The following is a 21,299-nucleotide window of genomic DNA, read 5'->3' as shown; positions in this document are numbered from 1 at the left end:
GAAAGAAGTATGTACTCGGGAATGCTGGGTATTCAGCTAGTAAGTAATGAGAGTTACAAAAATAGATTTTAAAACATGACACTGCATTATTAGAAACATTAATTGAATTAAAGCAATCTGAAGCAAAAATTCTAATACACTGTTGATACGTGTACATGTAGAAAGTGAACATCGAGACAGCAGAAGACTGTGACACAGGTACTTTTCTTACATTCTAGGAAAATGTTAGACACATTTAGCATCATAACAAAGAGGTACCAATACAGAACAAAGTGCAACAGCCAACTGTGAGTCGAGGCTCCAACCAGGATTAGAGCAACACAACAGTAGTACATCCTATTACAAACGATAATAGCCAGCTAGTTTTAAAATCACACAACGTTATGGAGGGACTGCTGTTACTGGGAAGATATTAAATGTAACCTTACTCACCAGTTATTTATAGTAACTATAGATAAGTCACCATATGTAAATTAAAGCTCCGATGAAATAAATAAAGCAGCTCTAAAATATGAACATGTTAACTGTACTAATAAAAAGTACTGATGGAGTGTCAATACGTATGAGCTCTGCTCATCAAAGTTGCAAAATGAACACACAAGGTACTGAGCAAGGTGGTGCAGAGGTTAGCACACTGGACTCGCTTTTGGGAGGACGACGGTTCAAACCTTTGTCTGGCCATGCAAATTTAGGTTTTCCGTGATTTCCCTAAATCACTCCAGGCATGTCAGGATGGTTCCTTTGAAAGGGCATGGCCGATTTCTTCCCCATCCTTGACACAGTCCTAGCTTGTGCTTCATATCTAATAATCTCGATGTTGATGGGATGTTAAACCCAAAATTCCATCCTGGACACAAAATGTATGGATCAAAGTATATTACAAGGTGCTGCCAAATATAACATCTGATATTTGTGAGACATTGTAGTTATCCATTCAGTCTTCTACACGGAGATGGATAAATAGCAGTTGAAAGGACACATTTTCATATGCCTTAACTGTCATGTGCATTTGTTTACATTAATATAAAACAAATATAGACACAAACAAAAACATAAAAAGGACAGTTAAAGACAATAATATTTGTAAACTGAATCAATTCGAGGTACATGACTCACATTTGGGAGGACATCACTTCAAACCTGCATCCGGCCATTCTGATTTAGGTTTTCCGTGATTTCCCTAAATTGCTTCAGGCAAATGCAGGGATCTTCCCTTTGAAAGGGCACAGCCAATATCCTTCCCTAATACAAGCTTGTGCTCTATTTACAACGACCTCGTTGTCGATGGGACACTAAACACTAATATCCTCCTCCAACTACTCAAGGTTCGTACACAGAATCTAAAAGTCCACCATACATAGGAAACAAACTTTTTTTTATTTTTATGTATTTATTTATTTATTTATTTATTTTATGGCTAAGTTCGTTCAACCATTATTGCCTAAACTTTCTGTACACATACCTCCCAAAATGGTGCAGGTTCAGGAAACTGAGAAGTGGCCTAGTTTTATTAAATGCTGTACAAAACCCCACACAGCGTCTCTCCCCCTGCAGGTCCAGGTGTAAGAATAGGCCCGAGGTATTCCTGCCTGTCATAAGAGGTGACTAAAAGGGGTTTCACATGTTTCGGCCTTTATGTGATGGTCCCCTGTAGGGTTTACCTCCATTCTTCAAAATTTTCCCAAAGAGTGAGCCAATCGGGGAAGAGCACCTTACATGGGGCATAGAGTCCATCATGCATTGAGATCTTTAGCCCACTTTCTTGTCGCATTTCAGTCCCGCTCATTCTCCATCTCTTGGGCGAGGATACCTTCCTGGGTGCGTTTTCCACCATTCACTATGCCGTGTTGCTTTCTGCGTCAACGATGACCATGGACTTCTTTGCACTTGATATCCAGAACGGTAGCCAGTCCGTTGTGGTGGGGCCGCCATGTACCCTGTTAGTTGTAGCCCCCTGATCACACAGGGATCGCTCTGCTGATGACTGCGCTGTTAACTCCCCACGTATGCCAAGGGGTAAATGCCCATCCCCCTGGGGCATCAGGACACCCAGCAATGGCCATCCTGCCAGGTGGCCTTTGCTGCAGCTGGGTGGCGCCCGTTGGGAGGGCTCCTGGTCAGAGTGGGTGGCATCAGGGCGGTTGACGCACAATGAAGTATAGTCCACCATATCTCGCTGGTGGTGAAACACCAGCAGTCTCTAAGTGTTCATGAGCTGAATTCATCGCACAGAAGTACAACCCCAAATCGTTCCCCTCCCTGGCCACACCATGGGAGGAATGTCAGGCTAAAGATGGCTGCAGATCTTATTCGCCACAGTACCTTGTATGTTCAAGAGCTGATGGGGAATTTTTTATGACGATGAAGCCTCAGTTTTTTGTTGAGCATTTAGAGGACAAGTTTGGGGAGGTGGAGGGATTGTCCAAAATGAGATCTGGGTCAGTCTTGATCAAAACAGCATCCTCTGCCCAGTCACTGACGTTACTTGCTTGTGACACCCTGGGGTTTGTTTGTTTCCGGAACCATCACGCCCCATAAGAGCTTAAATATGGTCCAGGGTATCATATTTCACAGGGGCCTTCTTTTGCAGTCTGACGATGAGCTGTGTGGTGTACATTTCGTCCAGTGTCCACCGGGGTCCGAGGGATAATCAGGTTGCCACCGGTGCCTTCATCTTGGCCTTAGAGGGCGATACATTGCTGGAGAAGGTCAAGGTGATGGTCTACCGGTGTGATGTAAAGCCCTAAAGCCCTCCCCCGATGCAGTGCTTTAAGTGCTGAAAGTTCAGCCAAATGTCTTCTCGCTGTACTTTCAGCGTCACATGTCGAGATTGTGGGCGCCCATCACATCCCAATGCTCCATGTGCCCCGCCTACCATCTGTGTCAGCTGCAGAGAGCACCATTCGCCTTGCTTGCCAGACTGCAGGATTCTCCAGAAAGAAAGGAAAATCATGGAGTACAAAACCCTGGACCGACTGACCTACACTGAGGCTTAGAGAAAATTTGAACGTCTGCATCCTGTATGTATGACATCATCTTACACTGCTGCTACGACAGTTCTGGCACCATCAGCTCCGCCAACCCCAGTCACCTCTCAGAGCCGGAAGACTACACCTGCCCAGTTCATGATTGGGGGCATTTCTCTCCCTGTTGCTCCCGCACCAGCTACTTCAGCAGCAACCGCCCCCCCCCTTCCCCCCTTACCATTGGGGATGTCCGTCTCCACTGCTAAGCTGGAGAAGCGTAAATCTTGTAGTCTTCTCTCACTAGGAAGGGGTCCCTTGGGTCGCTCCCTTCCCAGGTTTCTGCTAGTGAGATGACACACACCAGTGGCTGAAGAGCTCAAAAGCAGCTGGTCGTAGGACTTCCCACTCACCCTCACGCCCAGACACTGAGCCAGTGAAGTCCTCCCAACCAGGGAAACCCAAGGAGGAGCAAGAGAAATCCAAAAAAAAAAGATCGCTAAGACCAAGGAAATTGCGGTGGCACCCACACCACCGCTACCTACAACCTCAGCGGTGAGGATGGGGTGGAGGTTCTGGCGTCGGCTGAGGACGTAGATCTTGCCAGACCCTCAGACACAATGGATATAGACTGCTCAGGCAATAAGTCTGTGGCTGCAGGTGACCCTGAGGTGTAAACTGTCTCATTCAATGTTCCATGCCTTCCCAGACTCATGATGATGTCATCCTCCAGTGGAATTGAGGCAGTTTTTTCCACCGCTTGGTTTAGCTATGGCAACTGTTAAGCTTTACACCTGCTATCTGCATTGCCCTCCAGGAGACCTGGTTCCCGGCAATGCAGACCCCTGCCCTCCTTGGCTATAGGGGATATTACAAGAACCGTAGCGACTATAATAGTGTGTCAGGTGATGTTTGTGTTTATGTCCTAAACTCGGTCTGTAGTGACACTGTGCACCCTTCAAACCCCTTTTGAAGCTGTGGCTGTCAGAATGATAATGCAGGAAATAACTGTCTGCAATTTATATCTTCCTCCAGATGGTGCAGTACCCCTGAATGTATTAGCTGCACTGATTGATCAACTCCCTAAACCTTTCCTATTTTTGGGAGATTTTAACGCCAATAACCCCTTGTGGGGTGGCACCGTGCTTACTGGCCGAGGCAGAGATGTCGAAACTTCATTGTTTCAGTTCGACCTCTGCCTCTTAAATAGTAGGGCCGCTACACATTTCATTATGGCTCATGGTAGTTACTCGGCCATTGATTTATCAATTTGCAGCCTAGGACTTCTCTCCCATCTATTCACTAGAGAGCACATGACGACCTGTGTTGAAGTGACCACTTCCCCATCTTCCTGTCACTCCTCCTGTGTCATACCCATGGACGCCTACCCAGATGGGCTTTAAACAAGGCAGACTGGGTAGCCTTCACCACTGCTTTCACCGTTGAATCTCCCTCACACGATAACATCGATGTGATAGTTGAGCAGGTGACTACAACAATCGTTTCTGTGGCAGAAAACATGATCCTTCGCTCTTTAGAGTGTTGCCGGCATAAGGCAGTCCGTTGGTGGTCACTGGAAGTCACTGAAGCAATTAAGGAGTGTCGGCGAGCTGTACAGCACTGTAAGCGGCACGCTTCCCTGGAGCACCTGATAGCCTTTAAACGGCTCCGGGCCCACGTTCACCAACTTATCAAACGGCGGAAGCAGGAATGTTGAAAGAGATATGTCTCGACCATTGGGTGCTGTACGTCACCTTCCCAAGTCTGGGCAAAGATCAAACTTCTTTTTGGGTACCAGACCCCAACAGGTGTTTCCGGTGTTAACATAAATGGCATGTTACCTACCGACGCAAATGTGATTGCCATGCACTGTGCTGAGCACTTTGCTCGAGCCTCTGCGTAGGAGAATTACCCCCAGCCTTTTGCACCCTCAAACGGCGGATGGAAAGGAAAGTGTCAGATTGATCACCTTGTTGTAGAGTGGGTGCTGTTTTTTTCTTTAATTCTCTATAACCTTAACCACTCGCTTGTAAATAATTTACTAAATTTCATATTGTGTACTCAACTAGAAATATCTTGCCAAATCAACTGAAACTATGAGACAATAATTCGTTACTGAGTTGCAAGCATGCCTCCTCAATTCACCTTTGTGTTTGTTGCACTCATCCTGGTTAGAATCTTCATGCGTGATTGGCTGATGCATTTTGTCTTTTATTAGTACCTCTTCATTATGACGTGAATTATGTCTGATGCATTTTCCCAGAATATGAGGAAAGTATTTGAAGCAGGCTTGCTGTGTCAGGATGTCACTTTTGTACATATACACTTGCTCAGAGTGTGTAAGAAATTTTGATCAGGGTAGTTTTATTTTAATTACTCTTTCAAATAATGCAGTGCTACTTTGTAACATCTATTTTGTAATTTTTTTTACTTAGATTACATAAAGCCTCCGCCCTCCCTCTTTATAACTATCATAATGTGCTAGCACTCTGGTTAGTGAACTTGGGTTAATTTAATTAATTCTTTCTAAAACTATTTTGAGCATTCAGTTATTCAAGTAAAGACTAATGTACAATTTATATGATCTGCCTGTGCACACCATACTTCAGCTTCTTAGTCATCACAGTCCTCACATGTTTAGCTATCCATGTGTTGTGGCTGTCTGCAATTCATCATATCCATTCTACGGTGAGCAGCACTTATCCTTTTCATAATACTGTCATAATTTCATTCAAGTTTTTCCACTGTTTGAAATTTAGAATTTGTGTTTTCTGTTCTAATGAGACCTGGGGCATTATCAATAAAAAAGGAAGTATTTCCAGACTTCCCAGTTGCAAGCTGTCACTTTTTGACACGAGGAATAAACAGTTTTACAAAATTCTATTAAAGTGTGTGTTGCCATCCATGAATTCTTTGTTTCTAAAGGTGACCAGCAGTTTTTTTTTTATTCCCTTAAAGCACCATAAGTTTGTATACTTCCCTGTGATTGGCAAATGTTACAGGTTTTTCAACATAAAATAGCAGTGAAGGTTGATTTGCATGCCTAAAACAAGGTACTGATATTTCATTCTTAGAAACTAGGGATTTTGTCGGCATTTTCTGGTAGTTTCTTCATTGTCCAGTCACTGTTTAATAGAATTTGTACTGACAGAAGGTTGAGGTAAAATACGAGAACTGGCAGGTAAACTTCCAAATAATAATCGGAAGATGTACACAAACATGACCTGGTAAATACGCAGCTTTCATTACTGTATAAAAACCTTACATTTCATAGTATATGGCTATATTACATTAATTTAAAAAGAAAAAGTAATGGTGGTCCAAAACTAACTCTCTCTCTCTCTCAGCAAATTTCAGTTATAAGAATAGACAACATTCTAATGATCCACCACAGATGTTAATGTCAAGATAAATCTTTCTTCTTAAATAAAATAGAGTATACGTTTTATACATCATCTGTATGAACACATCTTCAATTTATATTGTTTTTTCAGATTTACATTGTCTATACTAATAATAAATCTGTAGAACCATTGTTTGTCTGTCTTTGAGCACACTGCTCTCCAAAACTACTAGATAACGTGAGCATAGTTTGCGCCACATTGTGGTCATCAAAATTAGATCACAGAAAAAAAGATATAATGATTTAACATTCTACTAAAACTTTCTTGTGTCCAATAAAATTTTAAATACTACTTTCATTTGTCAATCAGTAACTGCTTCACTAGACCAACAGTGTTAGCTCTTATCGATGACAAGAGTTACCTGACCCATTCTGCACAAAGTAATTATTATCTCTTTCATACTGAATATCTTTCATTAGAAATTATGGGTCTGACTTTAATAATCTTTGAGCAGAATTGCTTATTTTGTCAGTGCCCAAACTTTAATGATAAGTTGACAATTATCTAAGAATCCTTTGTATAAGTAAACTTCTGGCTAAAACATTGTAAAATAGTATTTGTTGTCTTTAAAAATGATTTTTTTTTTTTTTTTTTTTTTTATGTGAATTTCTAGTTAGGAATCTAAACAATAAGTACACATAGACAGGTTGTTTTTTTGTTTTTTTAGATAGTACAATTATTTAATGCATCCCCGTTTTGTACACTTAATGTGCTAGAGTACCACAGTGTTTCTCCTTGGATAATCTATTCTTGTGGCCTACCTCATCCCCCCCCCCCCCCCCCCCAAAAAAAAAAAAAAAAAAAAAAAAGGGAATTTACCACTGCCAGTTTTCAGCAGAGCAGTGTGTTACATGAGTATAAATCCAGTTTTCTTTCAATTGAGAATAATGCCGCGCAATGCTTCTTACAATTAAAGGATCCAAAATCACTTTGTTAAAGTCACAAGGTTTCTTTGTATACTCTATTAGAGCATAACTAATGTGAGAATAGTCTCAACCTATCCACACAGTTACGATACTATCCATTCGTCAACGGTATAAATGTTGAGCCTCTCTATTGTTGGAATTATTTCCTTATGTAAATAACTTCCAGCAGTCACACTGGACACAATACTACACACAGATGAGTACCAATCAGATTATGGCTGATAAAATTGATATCAATTAAAATTCCATCATTTTCTTCAGCTAAATCTGGTAAGAGACATTACACTCATAATGATAGACCATGCTATCATTAACTTCATGACACCATACTTAAATGGAAATCAGTTACAGTCTCTAGTGGATTTCTTGGAAATCGCATATTAATGCTTTGACTAACTAGAATTGTACTGTCCTGTCCACTACAGAGGACTCTTGCTAAGCAAAAACTGATGAACTGTGAGAACACTATCTGAACACTACTGTAGAACAAAGGAACAAAGCTAATTTTCCTGTTTAACTCGCTCAATGTTATGATCGAGTTTAACAAGTCTTGTTCAGCCAGCTAGCTTCCAAAATGTCTTCTTTTTTCTCTGAGATCAAGTCTTCATTTTTGTTTGAGTGTATTCTCGAACACTGCACATATTCTCCAAATTTGTGCACAGGATGCAGTGGTGCTCCTTCTGCCTCATCATTCTTCTATAGTATAACACATTCACACAATTTACACAAATAATTACATATTCTATCCTTCACAAATGTTACTAAATAGCCTCAAGTTAATCATGTACACATGGTAGTGCAACACTTTACTACACAATAAGTCCACAGTCAGTTTTGATAGTCACAAAGCCTTATGCCATGCTTAGGTTTATATGCAACAAGTCAGGCAGTAGTCACTTCAAAATCAGTGTTGCCCTTTCTTGTTTCTTGTTCATTTCAGGGACTCTTTCACAAATCATAGGGTCATTTATTGCTTGTCGTTGCCAGTGTACCTACATAAATTCTGTAAAACATGCATAGTCTAAATCCTGCTTTTCTGCAATTTACATTGTTTTTCTGTGCAAGCTTCTTCACTGTCCAATATACTCTGAAATTTTGTAGTGGCTTCACTGTTCTTTCTAATGTCATTTACTGTTCAATTTAAAACTCTGTATTCTCGAGCTAAACTTGATCCACTAGTGTCTTTCTTCAGATGGTCTGTCAAAACCTTAAGAACAGCATGTTTACATTTAGTTGACATTGTTGCGAATAGCACAACAGTAGCACATGATTATGCCACTGGTGTGCCATTCATAACAGCAGCAACTGAAGATTCAGGAGTGAACACAAAATAGCAACAGTGACAATTGGCAGGAAGAGAGGAACAGGTGAAATGACCAGCATGGAGCACACGGACCTTTTTTCGTGGTGCGCGCAAAAATTGAACTTTTCATCTGGAATGCCTTTGGTTAACTGATGATGCTCTAGTCGATCAGTGTTCAGGAAACAGATGTTTCGTAAAACTTGTTTTTTTATTTATAGATGCAATCACATGTTTATGACAGTCATAACCAGTTCCGGCCATACAATGACCATCTTCAAATTCTAAAGGCGGCATACACTGAACACAGGTTCATGCGTTGACAACGCAAGATGGTCATTGTATGGCCGAAACTGGTTATGACTGTGTCATAAACATGTGATTGCGTCTATAAATAAACAAAAAAAAATTTACAAAAGAATCATCACGCACTCCATAGACAAAATGTCGTTTTTTTTCCAAAATAGATGTTTTACTGTAGTATTGTACTTAGCTATTACATTTTATTGAGATTACAGGACTATGTAATTAACAATATACTATCTTTTCCAGCTCAGGTGAAACAATTTGCTGAACTGAAAGTCGGTGTCCTTACGCAGTGCCTCAAGAGGAGGACAGTTTCACGCCAAGATCGCGCTACAGTCTCAAACATCTTACTGAAGATAAATTCTAAACTAAATGGTGTGAATCACAAATTGTCACCTCCTGTCAGGTTGGTACTGTAAAATTTGATTCTCTCAGTAGGTAGGATTATACTAGACATGGCCTACACCTCAACAGGAAAGGGAGGGGTAAACTGGCTGGGCTAATAGCAGGAAATGGGGGGGGGGGGGGGGGGCGGCGGCACTGCCATGAGTGGTAATATACCAGTGGTCATAGGTGTTGGAGCAGCACCTTTTTTAGGATAGGTAGGACAGAACGAAGTCAAGTTCTGAGAGAAGTAAAGATTGAAACAAACCTTCAGTTTGATAAAGAAATCAAACAGCATAATCCTGGCACATTGGATCAGCGAACACAGCTGTTGGTTAAAAATTTGCAACAATCAGCAGAAATTTTATTTCCACCCAATTTCATCTCGGTAAATGTGAGATGCCAACTATCTTTAGTGCATAAAAATATTCGAGGGCTTAGAAGTAAAATTAATGAACTACTTATGTGCATTGGTGCATTGATGACTTGGTCATCGAACCCAGTTGATATAATCTTCCTCTCTGAACATCATGTGACCACTGGTATAGATATGTTAAACCTTACAGCATTTAAGTTAGCCTCCTACTTCTGTAGACAAAAGATGGAGAAATGAGGAGTTGCCACATTTGTTAAAAACAGTTTTAAATTTAAGAATATTGACATTAATAAATTTTGCTTAGAGCAGCACTTAAAAGCAAGTGCAACAGAGATAGAATTTCATAATAGGTCCTTTATAATAGTAGCCATATACTGAGCACCTTCAGGAAATTTCAACCTGTTTATGGTTGGTCTTGAAGATTTATTATCTTATCTAAAATTAAAAAACAAAGAACTAGTGGTTGCTGGTGATTTTAATATAGATGTCCTAAAAAACACTGTCAGTGAACAGTTACTGAAATCAGTTACGTTGTCATTCAATTTAATTTCTACTGTAAATTTACCAACTAGGGTATACAAATGTTCTAAAGCTGCCATTGATAATATATTTATAGACAATTCTAGGCAACTAAGCCACACTACAAAAACCAAAAATGGGCTATCTGATCATGACATGCAACACCTAACATTAAATTTTGAAAATTGCCAGGGTAAAACATCTATGAGAACTGAGTACAGAAGGCCAATAAAACAGTCAAAAACTGAGAAATTTAGGAGATTGCTCAAAGAAATTAATTGGATGGATGTTTACAGCATCCAAGACACAAATGGAAAATACAAAACATTCATTAATAAAGTTAGCACCTTATTTGAAAATTTTTTTCCCCTGAAAGTAACTCAAATTAAGCAGAAGTATAATAAGAAACCATGGATCACACAAGGGATAAAGATATCGTGTGAGACAAAAAGGAAACACTATCTGATACGTAGGGACACCTTTGTTACTAGCATTATAGCTCATTACAAAAATTACTGCAAAATATTGAAGAAGGTTATCCAGAAATCTAAACACCTGCATTATGAGAAGACTATAAATACATCTAGCAATAAAATAAGAACAATATGGGACATAGTTAAGTCAGAGACAGGTAGTACCAGAAATGAGGAGGAACAAATAGCTCTATAAATAAATGAAACCTTGGTAATAAGCGCATGTTGTGTTACAAACCGCCAGCTTGAGTGGCCGAGCGGTTCTAGGCGCTACAGTCTGGAACCACGCGACCGCTGCGGTCGCAGGTTCGAATCCTGCCTCGGGCATGGATGTGTGTGATGTCCTTAGGTTAGTTAGGTTTAAGTAGTTCTAAGTTCTAGGGGACTGATGACCTCAGCAGTTAAGTCCCATAGTGCTCAGAGCCATTTGAACCATTTTGTTACAAACCATTTACACAAGTATTTTGTCTCTGCTACTGATAGCATGGAGTTGTCAGGTTCAGTAAATAATGCAATGGAATATCTGAGACCAGTGCACACAAGCAATCTCAGTAAAATGGAATTGACACTTACTTCACCCAAAGAAATAGAATCCATTATAAAGTCCTTGAAATCGAAGCATTCTAGTGGTTGTGATAACATACCAACAAAGTTAATAAAAGAGTGTTCATGTGAGCTTAGTCATATCTTAAGTTATTTGTGTAATCAATCACTTGTCACAGGAACATTCCCTGACTGACTTAAATATGCTGAAGTTATGCCTCTCCACAAGAAAGGGGACAAAGAAATGCCGTCAAATTGCTGACCGATCTCACTTTTGCCAGCTTTTTCAAAAAATCTTTGAAAAGGTTGTGTTCTAGCATCTCCTTAAGCACCTTAGTGAAAATAACATACTGTCAAAGTCACTGTTTAGTTTTTTTAAGGGTTCTGATATTGAGAAAGCTATTTACATTTACAGCAAAAATGACCTTAATTCATTGGACAAAAAAATTAGAGGCAACTGGCAAATTCTTTGACCTGTCAAAGGCGTTTGACTGTGTGAATCACAGCACTCGTTTAAGTAAATTAAAATATTGTGGCGTCACTGGTAATGCTGCAAAGTGGTTTCAGTCATATCTTACTAATAGAAAACAAAGGGTGTCATTACGTAACACTTCAGCAGTAGGCAATCGGACATCATCTGACTGGGAGGAAATTACATGTGGTGTTCCCCAAGGTTCCATCACTAGATCCACTACTGTTTCTTGTGTCTATTAATGACCTGTCATCTGTTACATTACCAGATGCCAAGTTTGTCTTATTTGCAGATGATAAAAACATTGCAATAAATAGTAAATCAAATATAAATTTAGAAAGGGCAGCTAATCAAATTTTTACTGATATTAATAAGTGGTTCATAGCCAACTCACTGTCATTAAACTTTGAAAAGACCCACTATATGCAGTTCAGAACTTCCAAGAGATTTCCTTCTGGTGTATGTATAAAATATGATGACATGGAAATAGAAGTTGAGAGTGTAAAATTCTTGGGATTACAACTTGATAATAAATTCAGTTGGGAGCAACATACTAACGAACTGCTAAAGCGCCTAAACAAGTCTGTGTTTGCAATGTGAATGATGTCAGACAAAGGAGATATAAATATAAAAAACTGGCATATTTTGCTTATTTTCACTCCATTATGTCATATGGTATCATATTTTGGGGTAACTCCACAAACAGAGAAAAAATTTTTAGAGTACAGAAGCGTATAATAAGAGTAATGAGTAGTGTGAATCGAAGAACATCATGTCGAAACCTATTCAAAGAATTGGGCATATTAACCACAGCTTCTCAGTATATTTATTCCTTAATGAAGTTTGTTGTAAATAATACATCTCTTTTTCCAACTAACTGCATAGTACACAGTATCAATACTAGGAATAAGAACAATATACATAAAGATTTAAAATCACTTATCCTTGCCCAGAAAGGAGTCTAGTATTCAGCAACGCATATTTTCAATAAGTTACCAGCAACCATTAAGAGTTTAGTTCCAGACAAGACACAATTTAAACATAATTTAAAATAATTTTTGGTGGCCAACTCCTTCTATTCCATCCATGAGTTTTTCAACAAGTGCAGTAGACCATTTTAATGAAAATTTATTATACTTTAATTTTTGACAATACTTGGTTGTAATAGCCAAGAAACTAGCAAATGTCTGAATGATGGATTTAATGAAAGCAGATGTAAGTATTAAACCTGTAAATATTAAAAGTTTAAATTTAATTCATGTACATAATTTTACTGTTTATTGACTGAGGATCATTAAAATGAATGAAACTCAAGTTTTTCTAAATACATTTTTGGGTGTTTATCTGACATGTTCCACACCCAGGATGATTTCCTCTTCTATGTGTCTATGAAATGAATAATTAATCTGATCTAATCTAGAATGAGATTATTTTGTGTTCACTCTGTGTATTGAAAATACGAAACAGGTATTAACAGTTAACTTGTCCCATATATTTTACTTTTAGTGACATGTATATTTCTCTGCCATGGTAAAGTGCTCACAGATTAAGAGAGCATCTCATTCATTGTGTTAAATGTTGCAGGAAATTAAGCTGGTAAACGTATGTGCTCCGACACAGAAATCCCTCGACACTTTTACTGATGACCTTTCCCAGGTTTTCCTTTACACAACCACCACCACCCCTTTGCTCCTTGACCTCCAGGGCACTGCCAAGCCATAAGCCAAAGCATAAGTGGGCCCCCACAACAGGAGGAGATGCACATTTGTCATTGCTCCTTGCCGACATGCCAGGATTGCCAACATTTTTCATCCATTTGCACTTAAAAATGAGGGCACATTCAGTGGGGTGGTCTACTTTCAACAGCTACCTAAATTACATTTTCAATTCCCACAAACGTCATCTTTTCGTCAGCCTAGGAGGATAAATGTGGAACATGTTATTCCGAAGAATCCTAGGTTACACTACAGTAGGAAGTTATAATAAGATGATTTAATGTGAGCATGCAATATGTAAGCTTCTCATTCTATTAGGTTTAATTTTTGCATCTTTGCTTACTTGAGGCAAGTTGTGATGTATTGTACAGTAGAAATGCTAAGTATTTTTCTCATAAATTTCCCTTACTTTGTTTCTGCATTTTTTGGGGAAATTCATGTTGCATCCCCCACATCATTTTCATCTTGTTCATATTTACATCATCAATATTATATCTTCATAAATTAAAAAAAAATGCACTAATTATTTTCATTTTTCAGACCTCCATGTCTCAAAAGACCAGTAATGATCATAGGGGCAGATGTAACGCATCCATCGCCAGACCAGCGAAATATTCCGTCGGTGGCAGCAGTGAGTACTTTCCTCATACAGCACTATTCTACAAAAAGGATTGTACAGTGCTGTAAATGAATCTTTAAAATAATGTGAATTTTATTCTCTTGAGTGGTTGTTCCTATCTTTATGTTAAAAAATGTAGAAAATGCAATCATTTATCAACCATCATACCGGAATTAGCAACGGTACTGATTAAGAGCATTAAAACTGAAAGGGGTTACACTGCAAAGTTGAGTTTAATATAAATGTTATCATTCTTTTCCATGCTGTAGGTGAGTGTCTAAGAACATGAACATTACAAATCTAATAGGACAGAGTGGGAGTGTCCAGACCACAATTCCAGTGTGTGTAGTACCATTATCTTGTCAGAGTAGGAGGAATAGGAATAGATAAGATGAGGAATGGAAGAATAGGTAACGTGTTGTGCTGAGACAAGAATGAGGAAACAGCAGGTGGTGTGGCCACAACTAACCTCTATCCCATCTTGTGTTAGCTCAGTGGCTCCCTGTACGAGTGAGGGAGAGATTCCATGCACGCCTACTTGACGAATATTTGTACACTTCGCTGCAAGTTTGTTCGGGTGAAATTAGACACAGTACAGGCAGTATACAGAATAAATACCTTTGAAGTCTCACAAGTTGTTTTGCAACAAAAAGTTTTGTGGAAGATGAGACGGCATAGATATTGCATGACATCAGAGACGTCCTAGGACAACCATTGTTACTGGTAATGGGAAAATTTTAGGTGACTGTCATTTGATTACAGCGGAAATTCAGAAAGTCAGATCTTTATCAGTGCGGCATTATTTTGAAAGAATTATAAAGCTCTTGCTTACTGTGAACCAAACTATTGAGAAATTGCAAGAAACTGGACTGAAACTTCATTGTTTAAGCAAAATAGTAAAAGCACCAGCTAGAGTTTAAATTTTCAGAGAATTGGCTCCAAAATTAGCATGACCTTCTGTCTATTTTAACATATTGGGGTTTGTGCTTGAAGGCCATATGTTACTATGTTAAACATTTCAGTGGGGCAGTACAGTGCAGTTACTTTTCAATGCTACCAGAATTCGTAAAGGAAAATCAGTCTAGGAATAACTCATTTGTTACAGTCTTTGTCCCTAGTGAATACAGTATTACATGCACTGTTCTTCAAAATACGTGGATCTGCAAAAATTGTTTTTGGTATGTTGAATACAGTTCGCAGGCTATAAAACAATTTGTGAAATTCCAAAACACCAGACTAGAGAAATGAGCCAATTGAAGAACTTAACAAAGAAAGGATGTGGATTTTCTTTCATGCACGAATGACTTTTGTGATGTAGAGCGGTCTTTTTTACTCGGTAAAACCACCTTTAAGGACAAACATTATTTCACTGCAGAAAACCCCTGGATGACATTTCTCGCCTTTTGCAGCAGCAGCAGCAGCATTGGACGACAGTGTGTGTTTCCAACAACATATTATTTATTTCATTTCCATTTAAGATGTTGATTAAGGTAATGCAATATTTTTCTACAGTAATTCAACTGTTAACTAATAATTGTATTTGTTAAATGTACCATTATTAATGCCATTTATTTCTGTATACCAATCTGTGTTCTGGTTATTAATGTCACCATTTTCATTCAACAATCTGTGAAATTACCCTCATATATGACTAAAGCCAGGGAATAACACAAAGAGTAACAAAATAAAGCTAGACAATAATCACAGTAAAATTTTTCATGTTCTCGTAGTGTCGAGTTGAAAAATATAAGTATGAAATAGGTGGCTAAGAATATCCTGTTGGACATCAAGGAAAACAACAAAGAAACATGCGCCATTAATGCTCTTAAGTGAAGAAATAAGAGTAAAACTTGAAACAAGTCCTATTCACCTTTAATGTCATTTACAACCATGGTCACTATGAAACTTCACATCTGATTATGTTAATGGATATACAGGACTATTTCTTTGCTTTCATTTTTTAATGTTGAATGGGATAGTTAAAACTGAAAAAGATGTATTTGAACTGTACATTCTTTGGGTCGGTTGGGAGAAAGCAGTCTAGAGCCAGTATATGGCCATATGAATGTGGCAAATCTCCCAAAATCAGCCTCTAACTGAAACTTCCCGACAGATTAAAACTGTCTGCCAGACCAAGACTCGAACTCAGGGCATTTGCCTTTCACGGGCAAGTGCTCTACCAGCTGAGCTACCCAAGCACGACTCACGACCCGTCCTCACAGCTTCAGTTCTGCCAGTACCTCGTCTTCTACCTTCCAAACTTCACAGAAGCTCTTCTGTGGGGTACATTTTAGGTATCAAAGTAATCAATGATGATAATACCAGTTAGATAACTACCAATTGTTTTAGGTATCAATATAATAGAAGGAAACGTTCCACGTGGGAAAAATTATATATAAAATCAAAGATGAGGTGACTTACCGAACGAAAGCCCTGGCAGGTCGATAGACACACAAACAAACACTAACATACACACAAAATTCAAGCTTTCGCAACAAACTGTTGCCTCATCAGGAAAGAGGGAAGGAGAGGGGAAGACGAAAGGAAGTGGGTTTTAAGGGAGAGGGTAAGGAGTCATTCCAATCCCGGGAGCGGAAAGACTTACCTTAGGGGGAAAAAAGGACAGGTATACACTCGCACACATGCACATATCCATCCACACATACAGACACAAGCAGACATTGAAATATGTCTGCTTGTGTCTGTATGTGTGGATGGATATGTGCGTGTGTGCGAGTGTATACCTGTCCTTTTTTCCCCCTAAGGTAAGTCTTTCCGCTCCCGGGATTGGAATGACTCCTTACCCTCTCCCTTAAAACCCACTTCCTTTCGTCTTCCCCTCTCCTTCCCTCTTTCCTGATGAGGCAACAGTTTGTTGCGAAAGCTTGAATTTTGTGTGTATGTTTGTGTTTGTTTGTGTGTCTATCGACCTGCCAGCGCTTTCGTTCGGTAAGTCACCTCATCTTTGATTTTATATATAATTGTTTTAGGTACATTAACTTATGTGAACTTGAGTTCTTGGGGCACAGCTCACCAGGGAGCTCGCATCTCTTTTTGATAGCTCTCATTCCTTTCTGAAGAGTAGGTGACACCATTCCTTTCTGAAGAGTAGGTGACACTGTCTTAGGGAGCACTGGGACTCCTGGCAGTGGTCATTGCTCTGAGTGGCTGACACCTGTGGGGAGAGCCCTTGACCAGAGTAGGTTCCACTGTGGCAGATATCTTACACAGTGAAAAGACCAGACTTGCTCTCTGGTAACCATGAGGCTCCACCTGCTCCTCAAATAGACATGAATGTTTCAACATAAATTGTTATTACCCCCAAGAACTTTGCTTCCTTGTCTGCACTGTGGTAGGAAAGTAAAATCAAGGAAACACCAGAAGCTTAATTCTCTGAGCTCCCGGTTTGCCCACAGACTGATGGAGGGCCTTTTGAACTAATAAGCTATGTTCTCTGTAAATAATATTGAAAATGTATTTGGAGAAATCTCTTCCTTAACTAACTATAAAGAGGTTCTGTCTTAATTTTACAGCTGCTCCTACCAGCCTCAGTCTCTGTAACACCCCACAAGAGCCTCAACATGGTACAGGGTTTAATTATTCACTGGGATTTAATGGTGCAGACAAATTGTTCAAAATCTCGAAGTGAGGCGTCCACTCCGTATGTCACGTACGTCGGGCCTGACGGACAGTGGGTTGACAGTGGAACAGGAGACCGACCGGTATAAGGTCCAAACGACACAAGTGGACACTCGGAGTGCCAAGCAGAGAGTAGGCACCAGAAGTGTAAAGGTGCAATTGGTTGCAAAAGCCGACACACATATGCAATAATACTCATAAAAAAAAAAAAAAGTAACACAAACTAGACACTTGAAAGATAATTGTGAATTATGCTTGCTAGCTGGCACTGACTTTAGTACGGAATATAGTATGAAATATTGTCCTGGTTAGCACGACTTTTTTCCTTTCACCGAAACACCTGGATCATTTCGTAAATGTTGACGAGGCTGCACAATTCACTGCTCCAGTTCTTCAGCTGTATCATGTCATTATCGAGATGACTACAAACAGAAAATTCCAGAGAACTGAGGACAGGTAACCTTGGACTGGTTGCGCTCAGCTTGCATGTTTGGCACTTTAGACGAGATGTTACATCAGCAGCAAGATATGCCTGTGCCTCATCATGTCAATAACACACAGAGACTTACATTTGTACCTATTATGAAGGAAGAAGAAAAGTTATTGTTTAACATTCCATCATCATCATCGTCATTAGGTCCGCCCCCCCCCCCCCCCCCCCCCCCCCTCCCCGCCCTCCAGTTCAGTTTCAACATTTTGGTGATACAGGACTTGCAAACTTTTTTAAATGTTTCATGAAGCTTTTATTAACAAATCTCTCAGTTGCAATACATATGTTGTTAACTAGTTTCAAACCAACTGATTCATTCTCAGGCCAGGCCGAGCCCTACGAGAAAGACGGGCCGGAGGTAGACCTGAGTTCGCTCACTCGCCTCGGCAGACGACCTACGTTTCTACACCTGTTAACTTATAACTAGGTGTGTATTTACAAACAAGAATTGCATCTTCTACTTGAATACGCTGTTATGGAGTCTTACTGTTATTAGTCCTATAATGATTGGAAGTTCATAGGTCTACTTATAATTTGTTACAGCTGTACCGGGGTACAGTAAAATTAAAATCCTGCCAAAATGATCATCAATCGGTTGCATAAGGCACCACTTCTTATATGAAATGAGGACTTATAAGCAAATGAGACTAAATGTTATAAACAAGCCCTTATAATTTTATTAGAAGGAAAGTTGCTGCTCACCATATAGCAGAGATGCTGAGTCGCAGATGAGCACAACAAAAAGATTTTCACACCTAAAGCTTTTAGCCAATGGTCTTTGTCAACAATAGACACACACATGCGTGCACACACACATGATGGGAGTGGTGACTGGTTGGGGGAAAGGAGGAGGCTGGGGCAGGGAAGGGGAGGGATAGTATGGTTGGTATAGGGGACGGTGAAGTGCTGCAGGTTGGGCGGCGGGCAGGGGAGAGTGGGGGGGTGGGGTGGGGGGGGGAGTAGCAGAAAAGGAGAGAAATAGAGAGAAATAAATCAATTAAATAAATAAAAAAAAGACTGGGTGTGGTGGTGGAATGACAATTGTGTAGTGCTGGAATGGGAGCAGGAAAGGAGCTGGATGGGTGAGGACAGCGCCTAACAAAGGTTGAGGCCAGGAGAGTTATGGGAATGTAGGATGTATTGCAGGGAAAGTTCCCATCTGCGCAATTCAGAAAAGCTGGTGTTGGTGGGAAGGATCCATGGCACAGGCTGTGAAGCTGTCATTGAAATGAAGGATGTCATGTTTGGCAATGAGTTCAGCAACAGGATGGTCCACTTGTTTCTTGGCCACAGTTTCTTGGCCACAGTTTCTTGGTGGCCATTCATGTGGACAGACAGCTTGTTGGTTGTCATGCCTACATTGAATGCAGCACAGTGCCTGCAGCTTAGCTTGTAGGCAACGTGACTGCTTTCACAGGTAGCCCTGCCTTTAATGGGATAGATGATGTTTGTGACAGGACTGGAGTAGGTGGTGGTGGTGGTGGTGGTGGTGGTGGTGGTGGTGGTATGTATGGGACAGGTCTTGCATCTAGGTCTATTACAGGGATATGAGCCATGAGGTAAGGGATTGGGAGCAGGGGTTCCGTAAGAATGGACGAGTGTAGGTTTGGTAGACAGGGGAATATAACTGTGGGCGGAGTGGGAAGGATAGAGAGCAGGACATTCCTCATTTCAGGGCAGGATGAGAGGTAAGCAGAACCCTGGCAGAGAATGTAATTCAGTTGCTCCAGACCTGGATGGTACTGAGTTAAGAGGGGAATGCTCATCTGTGGCCGGACTGTGGGACTTTTGGAGGTGATGGGAGACTGGAAAGATAAGACATGGCAGATTTGTTTTTGTACAAGGTTGAGAGGATAATTATGGTCAGTGAAGGCTTCAGTGAGACCCTCAGTATATTTAGAGAGGGACTGCTCATCACTGCAGATGTGACGACCACGGATGGTTTAGATGTACCGAAGGGACTTCTTGGTATGGAATGGGTGGCAGCTGTCGAAGTGGAGGTATTGCTGGTGGTTAGTAGGTTTCTTATGGCGGACATACTGATGTAGCCATCTTAGAGGTGGGGGTCAACTTCTAGGAAGGTGGGCTGTTGGGTTGAGTAGGACCAGGTGAAGCAAATGGGGGAGAAGTTGTTAAGGTTCTGGAGGAATGTTGATAGGGTGTCCTCACCTTTGATCCAGATATGAAAGATGTCACCAATGAATCTAAACCAGGTGAGGGGTTGAGGATTCAGGGTGTTCAGGAAGGTTTCCTGTAGATTGCCCATGAATAGGTTGGCGTAGGATGGTCCCACGTGGGTGCCCCGGATTTGTTTGTGGGTAACACCTCCAGAGGAGAAGTAATTGTGGGTGAGGATATAGTTGGTTATGGTGACTAGGAACAAGGTTGTTGGTTTGGAACCCATTGGGCTTTGCAAAAGGTAAGGCCATAGGCATTAGGAATGTTAGTGTACAGGGAGGTGGCATCAATAGTGACGAGCAGGGCACCGTCTGGTAAAGGGACAGGAAATGTGGAGAGTCGGCGGAGGAAATAGTTGGTGTCTTTTATATAGGAGAGTAGGTTCCAGGTAATAGGTTGAAGGTGTTGGTCTATGAGAGCAGAGATTCTCTCAGTTGGGGCACAGTAACCAGTCACAGTGAGATGTCCTGGGTGGTTAGGTTTATGGACTTTGGGAAGCATGTAGAAGGTAGGAGGGCGGGGAGTGGTAGGGGTGAGTAGAGAGATAGACTCTGCGGAGAGGTTCTGGGATGGCCCTAAGGATTTGAGTAGTGACTGGGGATCCTGCTGGCATACTGGAATGGAGTCACTGTGGCAAGGTTTGTAGGTGGAAGTATCTGACAGCTGGCAGAGTCCTTCCACCAGGTAATCCTTGCAGTTCAGAACAATGGTGGTGGAGCCTTTGTCCGCAGGTAGGATTATGATGTCAGGATCAATTTTTAGATGGTGGACTGCAGTTCTTTCTGCAGATGTAAGGTAAGTCTGCATGTTGAGGAATCTGGGGAATGAGGGTAAGGCAAGGTTTAAGGTTAAGAAACTGTGGAAAGTTAACAGGGGGTTGTTTGGGGGCAGTGGGGTTGGATGACAGTTAGATGGAGGAGTGAATTGAGTTAGGCAAGGTTCATATTGGTCTTCAGTTGAGTCTGATTGATAGGGTTGGTTGCGATAAAGTG

At 40.5% G+C, this 21,299-nt stretch overlaps 1 protein-coding gene across 1 annotated transcript in view; it reads left to right on the top strand.

Annotated features, from left to right (window-relative positions):
• LOC124546027 (protein argonaute-2) overlaps positions 1 to 21,299 on the top strand; it is a 280,008-nt gene that overhangs the window by 221,338 nt on the left and 37,371 nt on the right. Inside the window, exons 17-18 of the mRNA XM_047125002.1 lie at positions 9,146 to 9,305; positions 13,922 to 14,012. Of these exons, the coding sequence (XP_046980958.1) occupies positions 9,146 to 9,305; positions 13,922 to 14,012 (251 nt within the window). The remainder of the gene's footprint in view (positions 1 to 9,145; positions 9,306 to 13,921; positions 14,013 to 21,299) is intronic.

The sequence above is a fragment of the Schistocerca americana genome, chromosome 8, assembly GCF_021461395.2.
Source record: "Schistocerca americana isolate TAMUIC-IGC-003095 chromosome 8, iqSchAmer2.1, whole genome shotgun sequence".
In the NCBI taxonomy this organism is placed as follows: domain Eukaryota; kingdom Metazoa; phylum Arthropoda; class Insecta; order Orthoptera; family Acrididae; genus Schistocerca; species Schistocerca americana.
The sequence above is the reverse complement of the archived record's forward strand: the minus strand, read 5'-3'. Positions and strand labels throughout refer to the sequence as shown.